General features: G+C 39.0%; 3 protein-coding genes across 3 annotated transcripts in view; all 3 read left to right on the top strand.

Annotated features, from left to right (window-relative positions):
• The window catches only part of slc22a31 (solute carrier family 22 member 31), a 284,522-nt gene that overhangs the window by 122,942 nt on the left and 140,588 nt on the right, over positions 1 to 20,992 (top strand). The gene's annotated exons all lie outside the window — the stretch shown is intronic.
• On the top strand, positions 1,615 to 14,948 carry pkd1l3 (polycystic kidney disease 1-like 3). Its single transcript, XM_074625283.1, has 15 exons — positions 1,615 to 1,729; positions 3,805 to 3,866; positions 4,977 to 5,135; positions 5,212 to 5,324; positions 5,469 to 5,592; positions 5,748 to 5,870; positions 7,146 to 7,362; positions 7,605 to 7,786; positions 7,879 to 8,109; positions 9,602 to 9,703; positions 9,964 to 10,142; positions 11,385 to 11,522; positions 12,085 to 12,287; positions 14,271 to 14,452; positions 14,715 to 14,948. The coding sequence occupies exons 1-15, from the start codon at positions 1,615 to 1,617 to the stop codon at positions 14,898 to 14,900; spliced, it is 2,316 nt and encodes a 771-aa protein (XP_074481384.1). The 3' UTR covers positions 14,901 to 14,948.
• Positions 16,392 to 18,724, top strand: LOC141762061 (polycystin-1-like protein 2). Its single transcript, XM_074625885.1, has 4 exons — positions 16,392 to 16,580; positions 16,696 to 16,915; positions 17,050 to 17,134; positions 18,481 to 18,724. Exons 1-4 carry the CDS (start codon positions 16,456 to 16,458, stop codon positions 18,525 to 18,527), a joined length of 477 nt encoding a protein of 158 aa, XP_074481986.1. The 5' UTR covers positions 16,392 to 16,455; the 3' UTR covers positions 18,528 to 18,724.

Consider the following 20,992-nt stretch of genomic DNA (forward strand, 5'->3'; position numbering starts at 1 on the left):
AAAAATCTCAGATTAATTTTTTTCCTCAATGTGGCCCTAATACTCCATCGAACTGTCGTACCATAGACCTACAACAATGATAAATTAAAATTAAAATGTAAACATTTATTATTCATTTCCACAATTTTTTTTTTAAAATCCACAGGGAGCCACTGGAGAGGAGCTAAAGAGCCACATGTGGCTCCGGAGCCGCAGGTTGCAGACTCCTGAGTTAGATGCTTCTCAAGAGGCAAAATTAAGGCAGTGAGTATTTAGGGTGATTTACTTTGAGAATAAGATATTTGCTTTTAAGAAATTCTCATTATAATACATATGATAATAATATACAGTATGTTTTTCATGAAACAATATGATACGATACGATACAACTTTATTGTCAGTTTGCACTGAAATTAATTTTTCATTCATAGGCAGCTCAGTTTGAGAAAAAGTACACATACACTAGACATACTGTTACCATAGACAGACAGACAAGTAAGACCCATCAGACAAAAAACATCACACATCACAATTAACCATACATAACCCATTACAAAATTACCATCTGTCCTCTGGATTTACATCTCTTTAGCAGCACATTAATTATTATTTAGCAACAAGATGGACTGATGGACAAAAGCATTCTTTAGCCTGATGCGGTTAAATGTAGGGTCTCTGAATCGCCTCTTGGAGGGCAGAAGTTGATATTCCCCATTTAAAACATGCAAGGGATCAGAAGAGATGCTGTTGGCGAGTCTGAGCATACTCTTGTTGTGAGCTGCTTGAAAGGAGGCTGCCACAGGTTGGCCAATGATCTTCACACAGATTTTGATTTGGCTATAAAGTTTAGTTCTAAGTTTTACAGATATACTACTGAGCCAGGCTGTGCTGCAGTACAACAGGACACTCTGAATCACTGAACTGAAAAATAGAAAAATAATCTGGCTACTGGCTTCAAATGATCTGAGTCTGCGAAGAAAGTAAATGCGCTGCTGTATCTTCTTACAAGTAAATTCAATGTGAGGGTCCATGATCGGGTGGAGTCTATCAACATAACTCCCAGGTATTTGAGGGAAGACACCTGTTTAATTTCTACATTATGAATTGTAACTGGAGGCAGCTGACAGTCAGGAGGAAGGCCAAAAATAATTTCTTCTGTTTTACTAGTGTTAATGATAAGAAACGTGTCCTTGGTCAGTTTAGGAGGTTCAGCTTGTTTGACCTTTAGTGATGCCAACTTCACTTTGCATCTTGTTTGAGTTTCTCCAGTGATTTTCCTAATGTATTGAGAACGTATGCAGTGTTTTCTGGAGAAAGCTCCCTGATTTCCATGTGACAGACGAAAGTGATCTTGCTCAGCTCCAGCAACAGATCCTGCACCATGCACTATGTGCTTCAGCTCTGTAATTTATAATAACTATGGGCATGTTACTCCGAACCTTCGTCTTTTTGTGGATTTCAGTTGGATTTCTATCTTTACTGGAAGTAAAGTCTGAGGCCTGTACAGGCATCGACTTCCCTGGGCGGTGTGAATTTGTTTTCAGAAATGTCTGCTTTGAGTTTGTTGGGGGATCTGAAGCCTGGTCCCAAGCCAGGAGCAGCTGTGAAAAGCGCGGAGGGGAGCTCCTGAAGGTGATGAACTACCAGATCAAAATGTTCCTGAAGAACATCCCCAAAGAGGGAAACACCAGCAGCTTCACCTGGTGGCTGGGGGACGGGGTCCAAGGGCAGTACCAGGAGCCCACCATAAGTGAGTGTTTTTCACCTGTGATCCTTGAAATCAAGTCTGTTTGAGACTTTGTGTCACATGCTTTATATGCAGAATGGTGGATAGTTCAAGCACAAAAATATTACTTTTTTTTTTTAAAGTTGTTTGATTTGATTAATTATCAGAGGCCTTGTGGCTAAAGGTTATTCAAGATTTCAAAGAAAAAACAGCACACATTAGAAAAATGTATTCACAATACCACAAAATTATCCCAAGGGAAGTTCCCGAATTTCTTATGCAAATAAGAAAGGGCGGGATTTCATTTGAAATGTTTTAATGCAGGTACGAACACAATGTGAAATTTTAATTTGTTTTTATATATAATTTTTTTCATCTAACAAAAGGTAAAAAAGACAAACTTCTCAAATGCAAATCAGTGTTTAATGTTAACACAGACAGCAGTACAAGAGTTTTCCCGGAATACAGTAAAAAAATTCACAAAATTCTTATTTAAGTCCGAAAATACAACAATTAAACAATACAAAATCATTACTGGAGTGATTAGCAGATAATTAATGAAATGTAAATTGTTATTTTTAAATACATAACTTTTAGTAGGGCTGCCCCCTCTTAGTTGATCAGTCGACTAAAAGATTGTTTTGGTCTTCGTTGACTAAGATTTCTTGAGTCGATTAGTTGTTTTGATGCCTTATTTATGCTGAATGACTTATTTCTAGGAAACATATGGGCTCATTTCTGGTAAACACAAGATGCACAAGTGGTGCTTTTGTGTGACTCTTTGTGGAGAAACTCAGTTTCACAGATCTGTCGATTAAATCAACTAATTGATAAGTCAACAAAATCATGTGTGTATTAGTCGACTAAGAATTTCTTTGTTCGAGGACAAACTTTACTTTTTGTTTATCCAGACGACACCATAAAGTATTTACTGTATCATGAAATTACAGAACAAAGTATTTAGATCATAAAAGTTTTATCTGATTTTGTTTAAAGCGTCGCTGAGTCGAGGCACTTTTTTCATATTGTCCTTGAATTTGTCAATTTTAGTTTTTATGTCACTACAGTATTCACTGGTTTAAAGCCACCTGTCCTTACTAAACTAAAATTATTTAGAGTGCTTGAAATGAGTCCATCAAGAACAGAATATTAACAGGCAACAGTTTGATAATTGATAAATCAGTTGTTTCAACATTTTCTGCTTCGAGCTTCTAAGGTATGAGGATTAGCTGCGTTTGTCTGTATTATATCATTAAAAATAAATATGTTTTGGTTTTGTTGGTTAGACAAAACAAGACATTTGAACACTTTACACTGGGCTCTGGTAACTGTAACTGATGTTATGTGCAATTCCCCCTTTAATCCACTAGGTTTAAAAACAGATTATTGATAGTTGCAGCCCTGATTGTTTGTGTCTTTATTGGGTTCACGGTAATGCAATTGAAGCCCAAAATGAAGCTTTCCTAACGTGAGTTTGTGTGTGTTTATGGGCACACACACTTTTTTTTTGCAAAACAGAGAATGCTGACATTTCAAAGGGCAACTGCACGTACATGAAGCTGGATCCTCTTCAGCTCGTCACGACATTTGACTGCAACCAGAGACGAGGCTTCCTCTGCACCCACAGTATGATAAACAGCCTCCTAATCACTAATTTCACTCCGTCCTTCCTCACCTTTTTCTTTCCTTCCTTCCTTTCCTCCTTTCTTCTCTTGTATTCACTACAACTAAGCGAAGTTTATGACAGTTTTCTTTGTTTTATTTCACTTTATATGCAACATGCTGATTGTTAAAAGTGTCATTCTTGTTTTAAAGATGAGTGTGTGTCTTCGTCAAACACAGAGGTAAGAGAAACATTTCACGCTCAGTAAGAAGCTGCATAAACATCCAGACTCAATTTTCATGTTAGTTTTGTTCATTTTTTTTGTTTCTTTGCAGAACACAGTGGTGTCCAGCCGTGCAACCAGATCTCGTAAGTTAGATTGAAACGTTATGTGTCTCATCATTTCAATCAACAATGAGAGGGAGGAACAGAACAGTCATTAAACTGAGTTTGTGTCTCTGCCTCTCTTTCTTTCTCAAACACACTTTGATTTCAGGACCCAAAAGGGATGTAAATGCCATGGGTTCAGCTATTGGAAAAATTGACAAACTTCTCCAGGTGAGAGATGATGCCTCATTAATTTCACATATAGATGTTTGACCAATGAATCATAAAGGTCATTGAATAGCTAATTGTACATCAAAGTTCACAAGTGCTGTTTTTCTGAGACAGGAAGCAGATAAAGAACTATATCGAATGGAAACGATAGAAGGGGAGCCAACAAACAACAACAGGGTGGGTTTCTTCACTTTGGAAAGTATTACATTATTGTTGTTGCATTATTCACCTTTTTTATGCTGAGGGCACGTCATGGCACATTAACGGGAGACACTAGGTGCACAGAGTAATACATTTAACTAATAGATATCGCCATGAAACGTCCCCAGTTGGTTAATTACATTAAGACATTAGTTGTTGTATTACAAGTTTGCTGAAATTTCATGTTTAAATTTGCAAATGAAGCATTATCTCATCAAATATGTGCTAATTTGCATTGAAAATCTGAACATTGGATAAAGCCAGATTCTTATTTCATTTTGTTGACATATTATATTCAAAGGTTTTTACAGAGGGGGCTTTTGTTATCTCTTTTTTATCACTCCATATATCAGAAAATACTGCCATATTTTTTTAGGAATAAAATATACATATATATGAATTAGGCCATGAATGATACATGAACAACCCTCTCTGTAAAAACATTCAGATCATAGATAGGAATGAAACTGGAAAGTTTGGGGTACGTAAGTGCTACTAAAATGCTCAGAGTATGAGAAAAACATCATTTTGAGAAAACAACCTTATGTATTGTCAAATTCTAAGACACTACAGGTGAATAGGGTAAATGATTGTAACTATTAGATATCACCATGAAACGTCCGCAGTTGATTACTTATAATTATGTTTTGTATTAAGAGTTTTCTGAAATAGTATGTTTAAATATGCAAAATGAGGCATTATCTAATAATAACTTTGGGTGAATTTAGGAGAAATCTACAGACGCAAATAGACCAAGTGTCGTAAAATAAACACCTAAATGTGTATTTTGGTTTTCTTTCCACTAGTCTGACTCTGTTATGGAAACAAAATAGCCAAAAATCTCTAAATTGACCAGTGGATGAAAAAACATTTGCCCCTTTAATGAACGCCTATTTTTTCCTTTCACAGGACAAATTCATTCAGTATTTGTTGGCAGGTACTAAAAAGCTGACTAAAGAATTTGCTTTGGAAAACAACAACACCATCAGTCACATCATCAACTGCAGCACTGGCATCCTCCTCCTCTCAGTGAACAAATGTGACATCAAGACCAACCCAAACCCTACCGTAAGTACTGGGACATTATGTCGTCGTTATGGCTTTTACAATCAGGTGATGTTGCAATTTTTTTTGCCCTCTCCAGTCTTTGTTTGAGGAGGTCTTTGAGATCTATCGGACTATCTCGGTGCTGATTGGTTTGGCAACCACAGAGAGAATTATCATCAGGCACCCAACAGGCACCATCTATCAGAGCACGTAGGTATTTCCTTTCAGAGTATCACTCACCTGATATTTCTTTATAACACATTTTCTTCCATTTTTGAGCATATGAATATGGCAGCAAGTATATTTAAAAAACTGCTATACAGTATATTCCTCATTGTATTTCCCTCCCCGCAGACACACACCTACTAGCCTCAGCAATGCTGTGCTGGGTTCAGAGCAAGATGGGGAGTACGTCGTACTCCCATCATTTGCAGCACTTGAGTCACAGCTAGGAGGGTACAGCAAAATCATCGCTCAGGTCTGTGTGTTAGCCTTGTGTGTGTGTGTGTGTGTGTGTGTGTGTGTGTGTGTGTGTGTGTGTGTGTGTGTGTGTGTGTGTGTGTGTGTGTGTGTGTGTTTGCACCTTTTTTTGGTCATCTACAGCCTTTTAAGCAGAGTTTTTCTCCCTCTTAGATGGCTTCATTCTCAAAGAATCCCCATCCATCTGACGACAACATCTCAGGAACAGTTTGCAGCCTTTTACTCAGTGATGGAACCACAGACATAAAGCTGACAAACCTGACAGAGAATATAGAGGTACAACCAACATGAGATGTCTGTTACAAATTGGGGAGAAAAGGTGATAAATATACTACTACTAAAAAGAAAAAGTGTTCTTTCTTTATTATTGTGTCATGCATATAAATGCATATAAATATACTCACATGGGCTTTCAGGAAAAGTTTTGAAATGACAGGCTACTACAGAAAGTTCACGGGATCTATGAGCAGAAATGGAATATAATATTCATAACTATGTTTTCATTAGTGTATAATCACCTGAAACTAAGAATCGTTGTGTTTTCGTTAGCTTAGAATGAGCCCTTCGTATCAGAGGGAGCGGGTCCTCTTCATGGAGTTCACCATGTCTCTCCGCCATGTTTCCAGCTCAGAACGGACAAACCAAACACTGGCTCTAGAGAGACCTCAACGTTTTTACATTACCTATAGGCCACCGTAGTTCTCAGACACAGTTGTGAGCTTCAGAGTGTAAAATTGTGGTACCGCCAGCCGCCGTCTGACTTGAAGTAGTGTTATTATGGTAAGGATGGCCTCTGAGCGAGGCGAACAACGTTACCATGGTTTTGCACTCAGCGGCTCACGTTACAGCTGGTTTGGAAAGGGAGGAGTGAGCGGAGGGGTACTCAGTGTTGGTTGCAATCTGCAACCACACCACTAGATGTCGCCAAATCCTACACACTGGACCTTTAAGTAAATGCTGTTAAAGCTACTAGATATATTAAAGTCAACTCACCTTCTTCTCTGTAGTTTTGAAACAAACTTAGCAAAAACATCAGTTTCAAATAACCATGCCAATTTGATCATCTGTACATATAAATATTTCTCTCTTTTTTTAGAACCGTTTCATGAAAAATTAGCTCTTATATCATTGTCGTATATACAGTCCATTGGAAAATGAAACTCCCTTTCCTACAGAGTTCACACAATCTATTTTCGTCCTGGATATTATTGAATCTACCAACTTTATTGTTTAGAGGAAATATACCTCTTCTTAATTATGCAACTAAAGATCTTTGTAGCATATGATGCAGGGCTATATTTTTGATGGATTAACATACTACAGTTCTGTTACAGTTTTAGTTCAGAGAGTAGGACCCACATGACAGTTTGACGAGCCAAAATTCAAAAAGCTGTTAGACAGAAAAAGAAAGAGGCAGAAAGTAATTCAATGCATGACACAAGGGGAGAGTAACTTTCAAAATAAAACAGGAAACAAATTACAACCAAAACACAGGACCATGACAGTTTCATTTTAATAGTAATACTAACTTGCTTTGTCTGGTTTCTCCAGATCTTTCTGTCTCACCCAAATGCTTCAGTAGAGACGAACAGTACTGTGTTGGAGAAGAACATGAAAGTGGTGACCAGATTCAACATCTCTGACCCTTATGTGACCATCTTCTTCAGCGTGGAGCCCAGTGCCAATGTGTCATTGGCTCTTAGGTTGTCTGCAGGGTCCCCTCCTAACGCCACACATTTCAGCAACAGGACCATCTTGAGCATAACAGGTAACTGTCACTACAAGCAGGCATTGCTGCATACCCTCACCTCTGATTTGAATAGTCACTGAGTTTAAAAATGACATAGGGCCACTGTGATCCAGGTGGGTTTAATAATAACACAAAATAGCAATAGACACTATTTTACCATGGTTTGCTTTATGTGCTCCCACTTCTCTCATGTATGAATATATCATTACTATATTGGTTCTTGGATTATGAGGTCATACGTTGGCTGATTTTTGCAACAGGAGGCTATCGCTGGATGATAACCCCTGAGATGATGCAGCAGACTACTGGAGTCTGGTATGTTGATACACACCTCTTCAATTCCACTTGGGAGCCAGACCTAACGCTGAGGATCTCTTCTTTTATGGGCAAGTGCTTGTTCTGGGACATAAAGAGGGAGAATTGGAGCACTGATGGCTGCCAGGTGAGTTTCCACCTGGATAAAGTCTGATGAACTTGGCTCTGCATGTTCAGTAATGTTGCATATCAGACAGTGATGTGCCGTCTTCGTCTCAGGTGGGGGATAAAAGCACTCCGGAGCGAACACAGTGTCTGTGCAACCACCTCACTCTCTTTGGGAGCTCCTTCTTTGTGAAGCCAAACTACGTGGACCTATCTCGCACAGCAGAGTTGTTTGCCAGCGTGACTGAAAACTACGTGGTGCTGGCTCTGCTGTGCACTTTCTTTGGGCTCTACCTGGCCACTCTGCTGTGGGCCTGCTATGCTGACCGCAGGGCCCGCTCTAAGGTCAGTCTCTGCAAATAGCTCTCATAAAACATGTCTTTTTGTATGTGTTCTTCATATTATGTTATTAATTAATGTGTGAGGTTTCAACCAGTGATGGAAGAAGTAATTAGATATTTAGCTAGCTAGCTAGCTTAATCTATAATAATACAAAATACTTTATTAGTTTATTTATATTTTGCATTAAAGGTACAGTGTGTAGGATTTGGAGACATCTAGTGGTGTGGTTGCAGATTGCAAGACTGCGGTAACGTGAGGTAACGTGAGCCGCCAAATGCAAAACCGTGGTAACGCCGTTCGCCTCGCTCAGAGGCCATCCTTTCCATAATAACACTACTTTAGGAGCAATAGGAAGCAGGGCCAGCTTGAGGCATAGGCATATGGGCGGTTACCTATAGGGGGGCATCTTCTAGGGGGCGCTTGTCACGTGCTAAAAATAATAATAATAATTTTAAAAAAATGCTGGTGGGTACCCTTCCACATTTTCTGCATTGCGGAAACAAATGGACAAATAAATTAAGAAAGAAAGAAAAAGAAAGAAAGAAATACACTTTTCTTATACTTTCTCACACCTTTTCATCTGCCCGGCTGCACGTATTTGTTAATAAACGTTTAAATTGTGGTGAAACTGACTAAACACTTTTAAGCCAACAATATCAGGGACCAATTGTTTATTTATATTATTATAAATACTGTTATTTATGAAAATAAAAATTTTAATTTTTGTATTAAAACCATTGTGATGTGTCAGACGACGGCTCGCGGTACCATAGTTTTCCACCCTGCGGCTCATGTTACCGCAGTTTCACAAGCGTGTCGGAGAACTATGGTGGCCTTCAAGTAACGTAAAAACGTGAAATGCTCTCTCTGGAGCCACTGTTTGGTTTGTCCATTCTGGGCTACTGTAGAAACATGCTGGGGCAACATGGCGGATTCCGTGAAGAGGACCCGCTCCCTATGTAGATATGAAGGGCTCATTCTAAGCTAACAAAAACACAACGATTCTTAGTTTCAGGTGATTATACAATAATGAAAACATAGTTATGAATATTATATAAATTTCTGCTAATAGATCCCTGAAATCCTACATAATGTTCCTTTAATAATGTGAATCTGCAAAGTAACTAGTGTTGTCAAATAAATGTAGTGGAGTAAAAAATACAATATTGACGGCTTCCAAATGTAATGGAATAGAAGTATAAAGTAGCATAAAATGGAAAAGTACAGTACCTCAAAATTGTACTTAGAAGTACAATACTTGAGTAAATGTACTTAGTTACATTCCACCACTGGTTTCAACCCAGAGTGCAATGTTACCATGTAGGAACGTTGCGAGACATAAGCGTACTGTCTCCCAACATTAAGCCAAAATGTCTTTTTTTGGGAATGGTGGATATTTTGTTTGGAAACGAAACTCTTCATATTCACTCCACTGCCCAAATACAGCAATGTATGCCAACACATTCATATTATGTTGTTTATGTTGAACTATCAGAGGAAGATGACTCTACTGGAAGACAACCACCCAGGCGCTCAGTACAACTATCTGATCGCTGTCCAAACTGGCAATCGCAAGAATGCTGGGACTACTGCCAATGTAAGAGTCTGCTTTCATTCACAGAATTACAGTATGTTTATTTTCTTTTTAATGTTTCTGACAGAGAATTGAAATAGCCTATTTTACTGAGGGCACCACACATCTTGGCTTGCTTTAGAAAATGGTCGGCAGTTTTGTCAAATGTAGAGAATTTGTAGTAAGTGGACTAAAGTGTGACACTATAGTGTGGTCATCACACAATCTTGGTTCAGGTCACTGATGTGTGAACTGTTACATCTGTTCGTTGTGCTGCCCTGTAGGTGACAGTGAGGCTGACTGGCTCAGAGGGCGAGAGTGACATACAGAACCTCACAGATCCCGACAAGCCTGTGTTGGAGAGAGGAGCTGTCGATATGTTCCTGTTGGCCACACCCTTCCCACTGGGCGAAGTGCGAAACCTCCGGCTGCAGCACGACAACTCTGGAGGTCACCCATCATGGTACTAGAGAAGCTATTAACAGTTATTAACATTAAGTACTATTTAATTTCAAGAGCACAACTGCAGGGATATCACTGAATTGCTTTTGGATCGTCTGATTTATTTGTTAACATCATCACTGTCATTGCTCATAGAAAACAAAGGAAAATTCCTTCACAAAAAATTCACCTCTGCAATACCTTTCAATTATTTTATAAAGCCGTTTCTCGAATCTGGTAACACTTGTACATACACATATACATATATACAGTATATATGGCAGTAAAAGGTGAATGAAGAAGAATATCCCTATGGTTTGCATTTTCCACATTTTATCGTTAAGTGTGTCATGCAGTGTGTCTCACACTGGTCTTGGTCTTGACTCGGTCTTGCCCTGCTTGGGTCTTGGTCTTGACTTGGTCTCAACCCCTCAAAGTCCTGGTCTTGTCTCGATACACTCTGGTCTTGGTCATGACTCTGTCTCGGTTTAGGTGGTCTTGACCACAATGCTGACAGAAACGCTAATTTCCCAAAGTTGTTCCTGGCAGGCAGCTATCTGAAAACGGCATGATTTGTTTTGAAACCAGTATAAATTAAGTTTGCTTGCGGCTTTATGTCATTTTTAGGTTGTACCTCGACGTGATCTTTACATAGTTGTGTGTTTTTTTTTATTATAGGATTGATTCATAATTGGTGGGTGTCACTGTGAAGCTGTAAACAGGGTTGTTAGAGCTGCGTGCAGGTAGCGTTTATTGCTTCTCTGCAGGACAGCTTGCTGGCTTCTTCACGGTGACACTTTGAAATGTCAGGCCTGTCTCATCATTTAGCACTACCTTGTTATCACTTCTCATTAAATACCAGACCGTTCACATGCATAAACTCACGCTTTGGGGGGAGAATAGATCTGAGCTATAGTATATTACAGAAATAAGATTGGTCATAAAGAATCACACAACATGTACAGTACTGTAGTACTTCCAATAAGATACTATGACACTATCAGAGGTTGATGTTATCTTTAATATTGGCTTTGCCCACAGGCAAGAAATCTCTGCGTACAGTAAGTGGTAAATGGAAAGTAAATTAAATAACGTACATAATATAGTTAGATAATTCTCTCCTTTTGCTGCCGTTTGCTGCTCCCTGTTTGCAAAGTTGCTTAGTGTAGCTTAAATATTATCCAACATTTACATTTCTCACATAAAACTACCCCTATGGTAAATATATAATGTTTGTTGTTTCATGAATTCCCCTCATAATAAGGTATATAAACAAGGTGACCATACAAGACCTCCAAACACAACATGTGTTTCACTTCCTCTGTGACTGCTGGCTGAGTGCTGACCACGGAGACAAGAAAACCTTCAATGCTGCAAAGAACAACGAGATCGCCAGCTTCAGGTCAGACAACTCTACACTGCTGAAATGCACCCAATTCGACTGTTATCGGGCCATTAAATAGGTGTCATCGGTCGCTATAAGCACCATAGATGTGGGTCGATGGGGGCCAACTACGCCTACTACGATGTAAAAGTGAAAGCGAAACTTAAAAGCTACACGTTCTGAAACTGAATGAAATGTTACGTTTTGAACACAAACAAAAAGGTTTCTTTAGGTTTAAGAAACAAAACCACAAAGTTAAGTTTAAGGGAAAACATCATGTTTTGGCTTAAAATAACTACATTTCACACTGTCTGTACTACAGCACCTGACTTACGCTTCTGCTCCTGTCATAATTACTATGGTCACTAAAGGTCGCTGTCATGTTGTGTTATACCTTGTTTCGGTGATCTATCATGTGAATAGATGATAAAACCTACTATTGGGTGTAGTAGGCCCCTATTGACCCACATCTTATAGCGATTGATAATGCCTATTTAATGGCCTGATAACAGTCTGAAATAAACCAACTCTGCTCTTGAGGATGTGTCAATATTATGGGTTTCTGTTTTTTTTCTGCCAGGAATATTTTCCAGAGTAGAACATCCACTGGCTTCAGGGATGAACACATCTGGGTGTCCATAGTGGATCCTCCCTCACGTAGTCCATTCACACGAGCCCAGAGGGTCTCCTGCTGCATGAGCCTGCTCCTCTGCACCATGGCCATCAACATCGCCTTCTGGAACATTCCTGTAGACGAGGACTCGGCAGTACTCTTCGAGTTAGGTGAATTGCGGAGTCTTTAATTGTTTTAGCTGTTAAGTGGCTTTATGGTAAATGGTAAATGGTAAATGGACTTGGACTTATATAGCGCTTTTCTAGTCTTCCGACCACTCAAAGCACTTTACACTACATGTCAGTATTCACCCATTCACACACACATTCATACACTGATGGCAGAGGCTACTAAGGTGCCAACTTTGCCCATCAGGATTTAATCTAAATACTCATTCACACACCGATGGCTATGCCTCCGGGAGCAATTTGGGGTTAAGTGTCTTGCTCAAGGACACATCGACATGTGACCCGGAGCAGCCGGGGATCAAACCACCGACCTTCCGATTGGTGGACAACCTGCTCTACCCTCTGAGCCACAGCTGCCACGGCTTTATGACCTGAAGAGCAAATTTTCATTTAAAGAGGGAAAGCTAATCTTTATGTTAATGTCATCTGTGTTGTTGTTGGTTGATTGCGATTGTGTTATAGGCATCTCTAGAATATAAGGTCACTTACACAACACACCCACAGTTTTATAAGAACGTTACTATATTGATCATAAAACCTAACAAACATCTAAATTGTAATATAATGAGAGGTTTTCTTTAGGTCTCTAAGTTTTGGATTAACGGTCAGAGCCTATACAGTATGTGAGCTGGAGCGGAGAGTGTAATTTGAGAAACACGTGAATTGGCTGTCTCTTGATATGTTGTAATATCTTCTCCAACACCTCTGCTTCCACATGTGCAACTGAAACATTTCGATCTGTTGAGGCGCCATCAGCACAGCCTCAACAATAAATGAATGTGTGTGGGATGAGAGACATCTTTACAAACTTCTGCGTAATGCTGACCTTGTTTGTTTCCTCTGAGATCACCGGTGTTGGAAAAGTCATACAAGTAGCATGTGTGCGTACACGTGTGGGCGTATGCTTGTTACAGTCCTGCAACAACCACAGATATATTTTTTTCCCTTTCTTTTGTCAGAGCATTTGATTCATTGATTGCCAAAGCGAACTTCAACAAATATAATATTTCTAAAACGCATTAACCACCCTAGCTTTAACTCTTGCTTTTCGAATTTGCATCCTATCACCACTTTTTTTTAATGCACAAATAAAATCTGATCAGGACCGTCTTCCTCTCATAAGTAACCAAGAGGAGGACACAGGACATACAATGACACACATTGTTAAAGCTAGGGTAGGTAATGCTGAGAAACTAGCAAGAGTACAATAGGGGATAAAATGGTCCAACCGAAAAACCAAGCCCAGTGTAGCCAACTCTTTTCCAATAAAAGTAGCTAGAAGCACTAACTCCAAAAGTCACTAAATTTAGTGAGAAAGTCGGAAACACTGACAGTCCATCCCTTCAAGCCTCCCTCCAAAGCCAGCCCCCCAAAATTATCATAATGAACATAAAGATATCATAATGAACGTGAACGGAGAACATGGCTATTGTTAGTACTCTCAGCTGTCAAGCTAGCAGTTTCAACAAATATGACAAAACATGTATTTGAACAGCACTACCAACCCTAGCGTTAAAGCTCAGTTTTCAGTAGAAAATTGTGTCAATATTGCAAAAGCAGATCATTTTCTTGCCAGTAGATGGTGCTCACTGGCATGTCTATATCTGCAGATCTAAACTTCTAAACTGCTGCTTTGTTTTTGTTTTCTTGTTAGAATCAGCTGGTTGGCCGTGAGGTAGGAGGCAAACATAAAGCTACCTGAGCTGATGACCTTCACTGCATATATTAACTGCTTCTGTTGACAACAGCATGAAATGAACTGTGTCTTGAAAGGACTCACATCAGACAATAATTACTGAGAATAGACTGGTAATAGTTCAATAAAGGCAATAATAACCTGAGTTTGTATACAGTATGTTGTTGTCAGGCAGGTAGTGTACAGACTTTAGAGAGCCATACAATCAACTCAGTTGCTTCTCATAACTCACTGACGCTGTGTCTTTGTTTTTTTCTTTGTCTCTCTAGGTTCATTGAAAATCACCTGGCAGGAGCTCATGGTCGGGGTACAGAGCGGTCTTCTCATGTTTCCAATCAACATCCTCATCATCACCATCTTCCGAAGCATCAAACCTCGCATGATTTCTAAAAAAGAAGTCTCAGAGGAGAACTTGAAACCGCCCGCAGTTACCATACCAGCTATTCTGAAGGTGTGTTTTGCATGCGCTAATCTCTTTTTAGTGTGACTTGTTTTGTGCATTACTCTGATGAATTACACTTGCCTCACCACCGACCTTGTAACGCAGCCCAGAAATACATTTTCCATTCAGTTTATGCTGTGAGTGCCCCTTGTGGCTTTGACCTCTGCTGACCTTTTGCTGTAAAATATGTACTCTTACTTTTCCATGTGTTCGATCTAACAATATACAAGTAGCATTTGGTATTGGTTGTGCATCCCTCGGATGTCCCTAGGATACAGAGAAGGTGATTTCTTCTGTGAGCAGTAGTCCGAGGAACAAGATGTCACAGATGAACCTGCTGGTGTCCACCGCTGACCTCGGCCCTGCCTTGGACAGGGTGCATGAATTCATCCAGCTTATGCAAGGTGCTTTTTATTACAGAAAAATAGCAAACATTGACTACCTCCTGTTAGCCTGACTCAATTAAAGAAAAATTGGTTTTCTGTACTGTTTGTTCAGTACAATAAAAGTAAATAAAGGACAAATAACCACAACTACATTAAACAGAAATAAAAAATCCAAAAGAGCTAAAATGGGGCAATTGGATGAATAAGTCGCAAGTGGTCCTTGAGCTAAACAGACATGTAATCAGGGCAAAAATGAAGCATGGCAGTGTCCTAATAAGGCACAGATATATCTCATTAAAAGACCAAACCAATGAAGTGAGTCTCTGCCAATTAGACTGTTATCAGGCCATTAAATAGGCATTATCGGTGGTTATAAGCCCCATAGATGTGGGTCAGTAGGGCCTTGCTAAACCCAATATTAGGTTATATATATAAGGTTTTGTCATCTATTCACATGGTCAATCACCAAAAGAAGGTATAAAAGAACACAAAAACAACCTGTAGCGACCGTAGTAATTATGACTTAAGCAGAAGTGGAACTCATACAAAACGCAGGGCTTTCACCCAGGAGACTGGGTTTCGCAACGTATAGTTGTCTTTCCGTGTCTTCAAATGAGACTCGTGAGCTTGTGTTTACACAATATGATTGGCGTTCAGGGGGTTAAGTCATGAGAACACCGCTGCTAAGCAATGATAATATTAACGTTACTGTGTGCGTCTAGAAGCCACAGAGGCTAAAAATTTAGCAAGATAGCAAGTGGGTAACATAATGCAGGACATGAGAGAGGACAAAGATGAAGTTGTTGGGAATATCAACATTTTCCTCAGACATATTATAAAATTACGAAAAAAAACAATATACGACTAAAATTACAATATATTAACTTATCATGCATCGAAAAATTAACTTCCATGGCCTCCGCCATTTCTGACCTCAACAAACACGTCACAAGTCGTGTCCTCAGAGCTTTCGGAAACTTTCCACTTACAAGAGGGGGGCGTTCATATGGACTCTTCTCATGAACACAGTAAACATGACCCCATTTGAAGGCACCATTTGTGTTCACAAATGTTAAGTTTCACCTTCACTTTTGAAACGTAGTTATTTTAAGCAAAAACACAATGTTTTTACCTAAATTTAACTAAGGGGTTTGTTGCCTAAACCTAAAGAAGCTGTAGTTTTGTTACCTGAACTTAAAGAAACCATTTTCTTTGTGTAAAAAATGTAACGTTTCATTCACTTTTACAAAGAATGTGTTTCTTGTAAGTTTCGCTTTCACTTTTACAACGTAGCAGGTGTCGTAGGCCCCTAATGACCCACATCTGTCATGCTTATAGCGAGCAATAACGCCTATTTAATGGCCTGATAACAGTCAACAGTCAGTCTGTTGCTCTCAGTCCCAAGCCCATTAATTCCTACTGAACATGTGAATCTCGAAAATTAGGTAATAAACGTAATACTTTAATTAAAATAAAAGATGGGATTTGGTATTGGAGTATTGGAGTGTATATGCTGTGCAGAGAAATGTAATGGTCTGTATGTAATCCTGTCAAGGGGAGATCGAGAGTGACCCCCACTGGGTGTACTGCAGCAAGTTCCTCCTGGCTGGTCTCTGTCATCTCCTGATGTGCCTGGAGAAACTGGATGAAAAGCACTTCTCGAGTCCATACGAGTACCAGCAGGCCCTCAACCTCACCAATCTGCTGGTTCGCAAGGCTGAGATGGTCTTCAGCAGCCACTTGGCCTACTGGTCAGCACTCCGGACAACACACAGAAACAATATATCTGTATAAAGTACAAATATTTGATTTAACTGGAACATCTTGTGTGTTTTCATCTCATTCCTTCCTTCTCCTTGGGCCCAGCCCGCCTCCCGTGAAGAAGAGGAAGAAGGGGTCAGCGAGCTGCTGGCTGCCCTGGTGGTGTGTGTTCCTGGGCTGGTTCCTGTTGCTGTCCATCAGTGTGCTATCCACTTACTTCACCTTGATATACGGCTTCACGTACGGCAAAGATGGGTCCATCAAGTGGGTCATGTCTCTGGGCCTCTCCCTCTTCCAGAGCATCTTTATACTGCAGCCTCTCAAGGTGGGTACATTTAAACTGTATCAAATTGCATTTAGTCTAAAAACTGTATTCTTTCCAGCATGTCACACTACTTAAAGGATAATATGACTACATTTAAGATAATTTGCTTTCTTGTGGCTTGTTTTTGTTCACAGGTGATTGGCGTTGCTGTGTTTTTTGCCCTGCTGCTGAAACCTGTAGCCGTGGAGGAGAGTGAAGAAATTGAGCAGGTGATGTTAGGTAAGAAAAACATTATGCAGCCTGTCTGTTACCAGAGGGGGTTTGGATGTACAGGCTCCTAGCCGTTAGTAAAATATTATGTAGTGAGTACTGCGCTAAAAAATATCATATCTGTTACAATTGTTTCATACGGCCCAAACCTTTATTGTTTTTTGTTCTCTCTCAAAACTTTATTTTTGGATATAGCTGCTGTTTTCAACCAAAAAGCTCTAAAAACCAAGTGTACACTACCTGCTCAGCACCAAACAGCAGATTTAGCAACTCGCTGGTCAATATAGTGGAGCATTTAGCTGCTAAAAGAGCTAGATATTTCCCTCAGGAGTCGGTGGAGACCAAAAACAGAGCTAAAACAGAGTGAACTAGAAGTGCACTCGGAGAGCGCAGACCTCCACCAAGGCAGGTTTCATGTATGTCGCTTCATTCAAATCTATCGCAGATTTTTGGAGTTATTCTCCAAACGGACAAACCAACAAGCAAACCAACCAACAAACAAACCAACAAGCAAAGACCAATGAAAACATAACCTCCTTCCTATGCCTTCGGCCTTGGCGGAGGTTATAATGGATTTACATTCAAACAAAGCCGTATCTGGGTCTGTCGGCAGTGGGCTGGTTGCTGAACCTGCATGATTTTGTCTGATTTTGTGCAGAATCCAACCCGGTGGCACTGATGACAAGCATTAAGAATAACTAAATAGAAATAACCAATCTTCTAGCTGATGGTCTTGTTTACTTGTGTAGGTCATATAGAGACATCACTATTAAATTGAGACTGTTTCATAACCAGTTAAAAGTTCCTCACCGTAACTTTAAAGGTGATAATATGTCAATGTTGTGTTCACAGCTTGTTTCTGCTGCCCTCAAGTGGACAACATTTAAGTTAATGCTGGTTTCATAATTATAACAATAATGAAATAACGCTGTAACCCTAAGGGGAATAATTAACTTGTTTCAATACAGCTTATTTGCTTAAAAAACTTCTTTCAAGCTTGTCACTTGAAACAAAAAAAAAATCATAAAATAAATATATAATATCTGTGACAACTAAAATTCTACAATCTAGCAAAAAATTTGTATAATGAACAAATGTTAGATAGCCTCTAAATTACACATAAATTTAGAGGTATCCATTCCATTTAGTTTCGGGTTGACTGCAGAGCTCTTACGTAATGATGCATATGAAACAGTGAAAATATTTGCTTTGACAAATATAAACTAGTAGTGACCCTTTTAGTTTTCTGCTCCTCCCAAGTGACTTCTTTCTTAAGTGTATCAGTGCATCGCTCCTTCAGTTTGAGAGCAGTAAAGTACTGAGAGTCTTACTGCACTGTCTTCTCCATTTAACAGAGCAACAAGACAAGTGTAGACGCTACTCTGGCAGGGACACGCTGTGAGGAAGCTGCATTTAGCGGGATAAGTTGTCTTCTCCGACTGGCACAGCTGCGATCTACTGCACCCTCACTTCTTAAACACTCTTTTGCACTTATTGGAAGTTTCAACTGTCTGAATATAAAATGAATCTTGGTGTTTTGTGTTTGTACAGAATATCCAAAGCCTGAAAATAGTTTTCTGAAACAGAGTGAAAGTAAAGGGGTAATTAAATAACTATTGCTCTTGCATGTCAGTGTGTTGCTTACTATCCGCTTTGATGTATGTGTATGTAAAGAAAATCTATGGCTGATTTTGTTCATTTCATGAGGCTGTTATTTTCATTCTCCTAAGAAATCTGTATCTATGTCCGATCCCATTCATTTTGCAAATCAAATCAAATCAAAACTTGCACAAGTTAATTGCAGTAAAGCACACAAGGTATAAAGACAATCTGGCAGGGCAACAGGGAAAACAAGGGAGTATATAAACAGGGTAGACTAGTGGCAAAATCAGGGGCAGGTGAGGATAATCAAGGAGGCGGGAAAACACACAAAGACAGGAAGTAAAGCCAAACATGACACATGAGTCAACTTATCAAAATAAAATAGGAAACACTACAACCAAATGCCAGGACCATGACACCAAATACCTTGGAATATTCCTCAATTCACATCACATTTAAAGAAACCACATTCATAACTTAATGAAGAAGCTCAACCAGAAATTATAGGTTTATAACCAGATCAGACCATATCTCATACTGTCTTGGACACATATCTAAATACAATCATTATTTCAACATTATCCTGTCTCCTAATTTGTTCCCTCACAACAAAGGAAACCATTGACAACCTTCCCCGTTGGACTCACCACTGCACTTTCATATTCTATTACCCTGACTTTTCATAACTTCACAAATAGAGTGCTACAGGAATGAGTGTTAAAACCCGGAAATGAGTTAGCATTTTAGCACTTCCGGTTACCTCGTCTGGAAGTCAATAGGTTTTTTCAATGGGTTTTTAGTGAGTTACCTGAAATAAAGTCTGTGGTTAACACAAGCTGAAGAGACTTTAACATTTTGTTCTGTGACATAAAATACATTATGAATGAATGTGAACTTTGAAGCATTAAGGTGTCTTAAAAAAGGCGGTTGCCAACAAGTGGCTAATTGAGACTACAAAACGTCATCACAGCGTCGTTGTGTATACTTACACATATGCAACCGTGGTTTGCTTATAGCCTAACGTTAGCTTTTTACTTCCTAACTTCCTGGTTGGCCTACAAAAATACGTCATCCCTGGAGCACTCTATAATCTAGCCATTAAATTTTACTTTCAGATCCAAAACAATACTCCCCTCCAACACTTACTGCTCTACTTCCAAGACACAAGTCAGGAACGCATCACTAGATCGATTTTACATGTACTTATTTACCGCCTTACAAAAACAATTATGGTCAGAGATATTTTCTCACTAATAAACTAAAATCTGGATGGAATGAGATCCCATATATATAAAAAATTAAAATATGTCGACATACAAAATTGGTATAATCCATTTACAGCTTCAAGAGGCATTGAAGCAGCTTTGGATATCAAAAACAGTAAGACCTATCATGAGCTCTTTGAGTTATAGTTTGAGAGTAAAAAACTGTCTTAAATCAATTGATAAGTACACAAAACATAATCAACAGGTAATTAAATAGAAGCCCTGCTAGAATTAGTAAATGTCTGTACAAATTAAAAAAGTCGGTGCAATCTGCAAAGAAAATATATATGTTTTGTCCTTCTTGTTAATTTTGCCCAAATTAATTTGGGTTTTAGAGGAGCATTTGTTGTTCCATTATTGTTATAAACAATATTTCAAAGGCTCACCAAAGGGTGGAAATACTGAATCCCTTTGTTTTAGCATGAAAATGTCAGCATTCAAAGACTCACAACCACAGCCAGCTGCTGTCAACATAACTAGTCACCAAAGTGTATGACGTCCAACCACCGACTGCACACCAGCATGGACTTTCACTTTTAGTAGAGTGGGAAGGTGCTTTTATGTAAAATATATATAATATATATAATGTAATATATATAATATATATGGGAGCTGATTATTAATTGATCACTTTTTTCATTTCACCTTCATGTGACTGTAATATATGCTGAAGGTGCATGTCATGACTTTCATCATACATGCCGACTTCTGTGCAATTCAGTATGTCCTCCCGCTGAATGATTTATGTAGCCGATCTAACTACATTCAAGTTTTTGCTTTTGGTTCAGGAATACGAGCAGGTCTGGAGACACTTTAATGTCCTGTCCGTCTTAAACCTTCTGTGCTTTTATTTAATCACTGGTTTATTTATTGTTTTCATGTATTGTATGTGTGAACTTGAATAAACTGATCTATATTATATTTATTATCTAATATTTTAATGTATTTAATCTATTAGTGAGCTGCAGACATAGTAGCTGATAAGTCTGTCTGCCTCACT

The sequence above is a fragment of the Sebastes fasciatus genome, chromosome 2, assembly GCF_043250625.1.
Source record: "Sebastes fasciatus isolate fSebFas1 chromosome 2, fSebFas1.pri, whole genome shotgun sequence".
NCBI lineage: Eukaryota > Metazoa > Chordata > Actinopteri > Perciformes > Sebastidae > Sebastes > Sebastes fasciatus.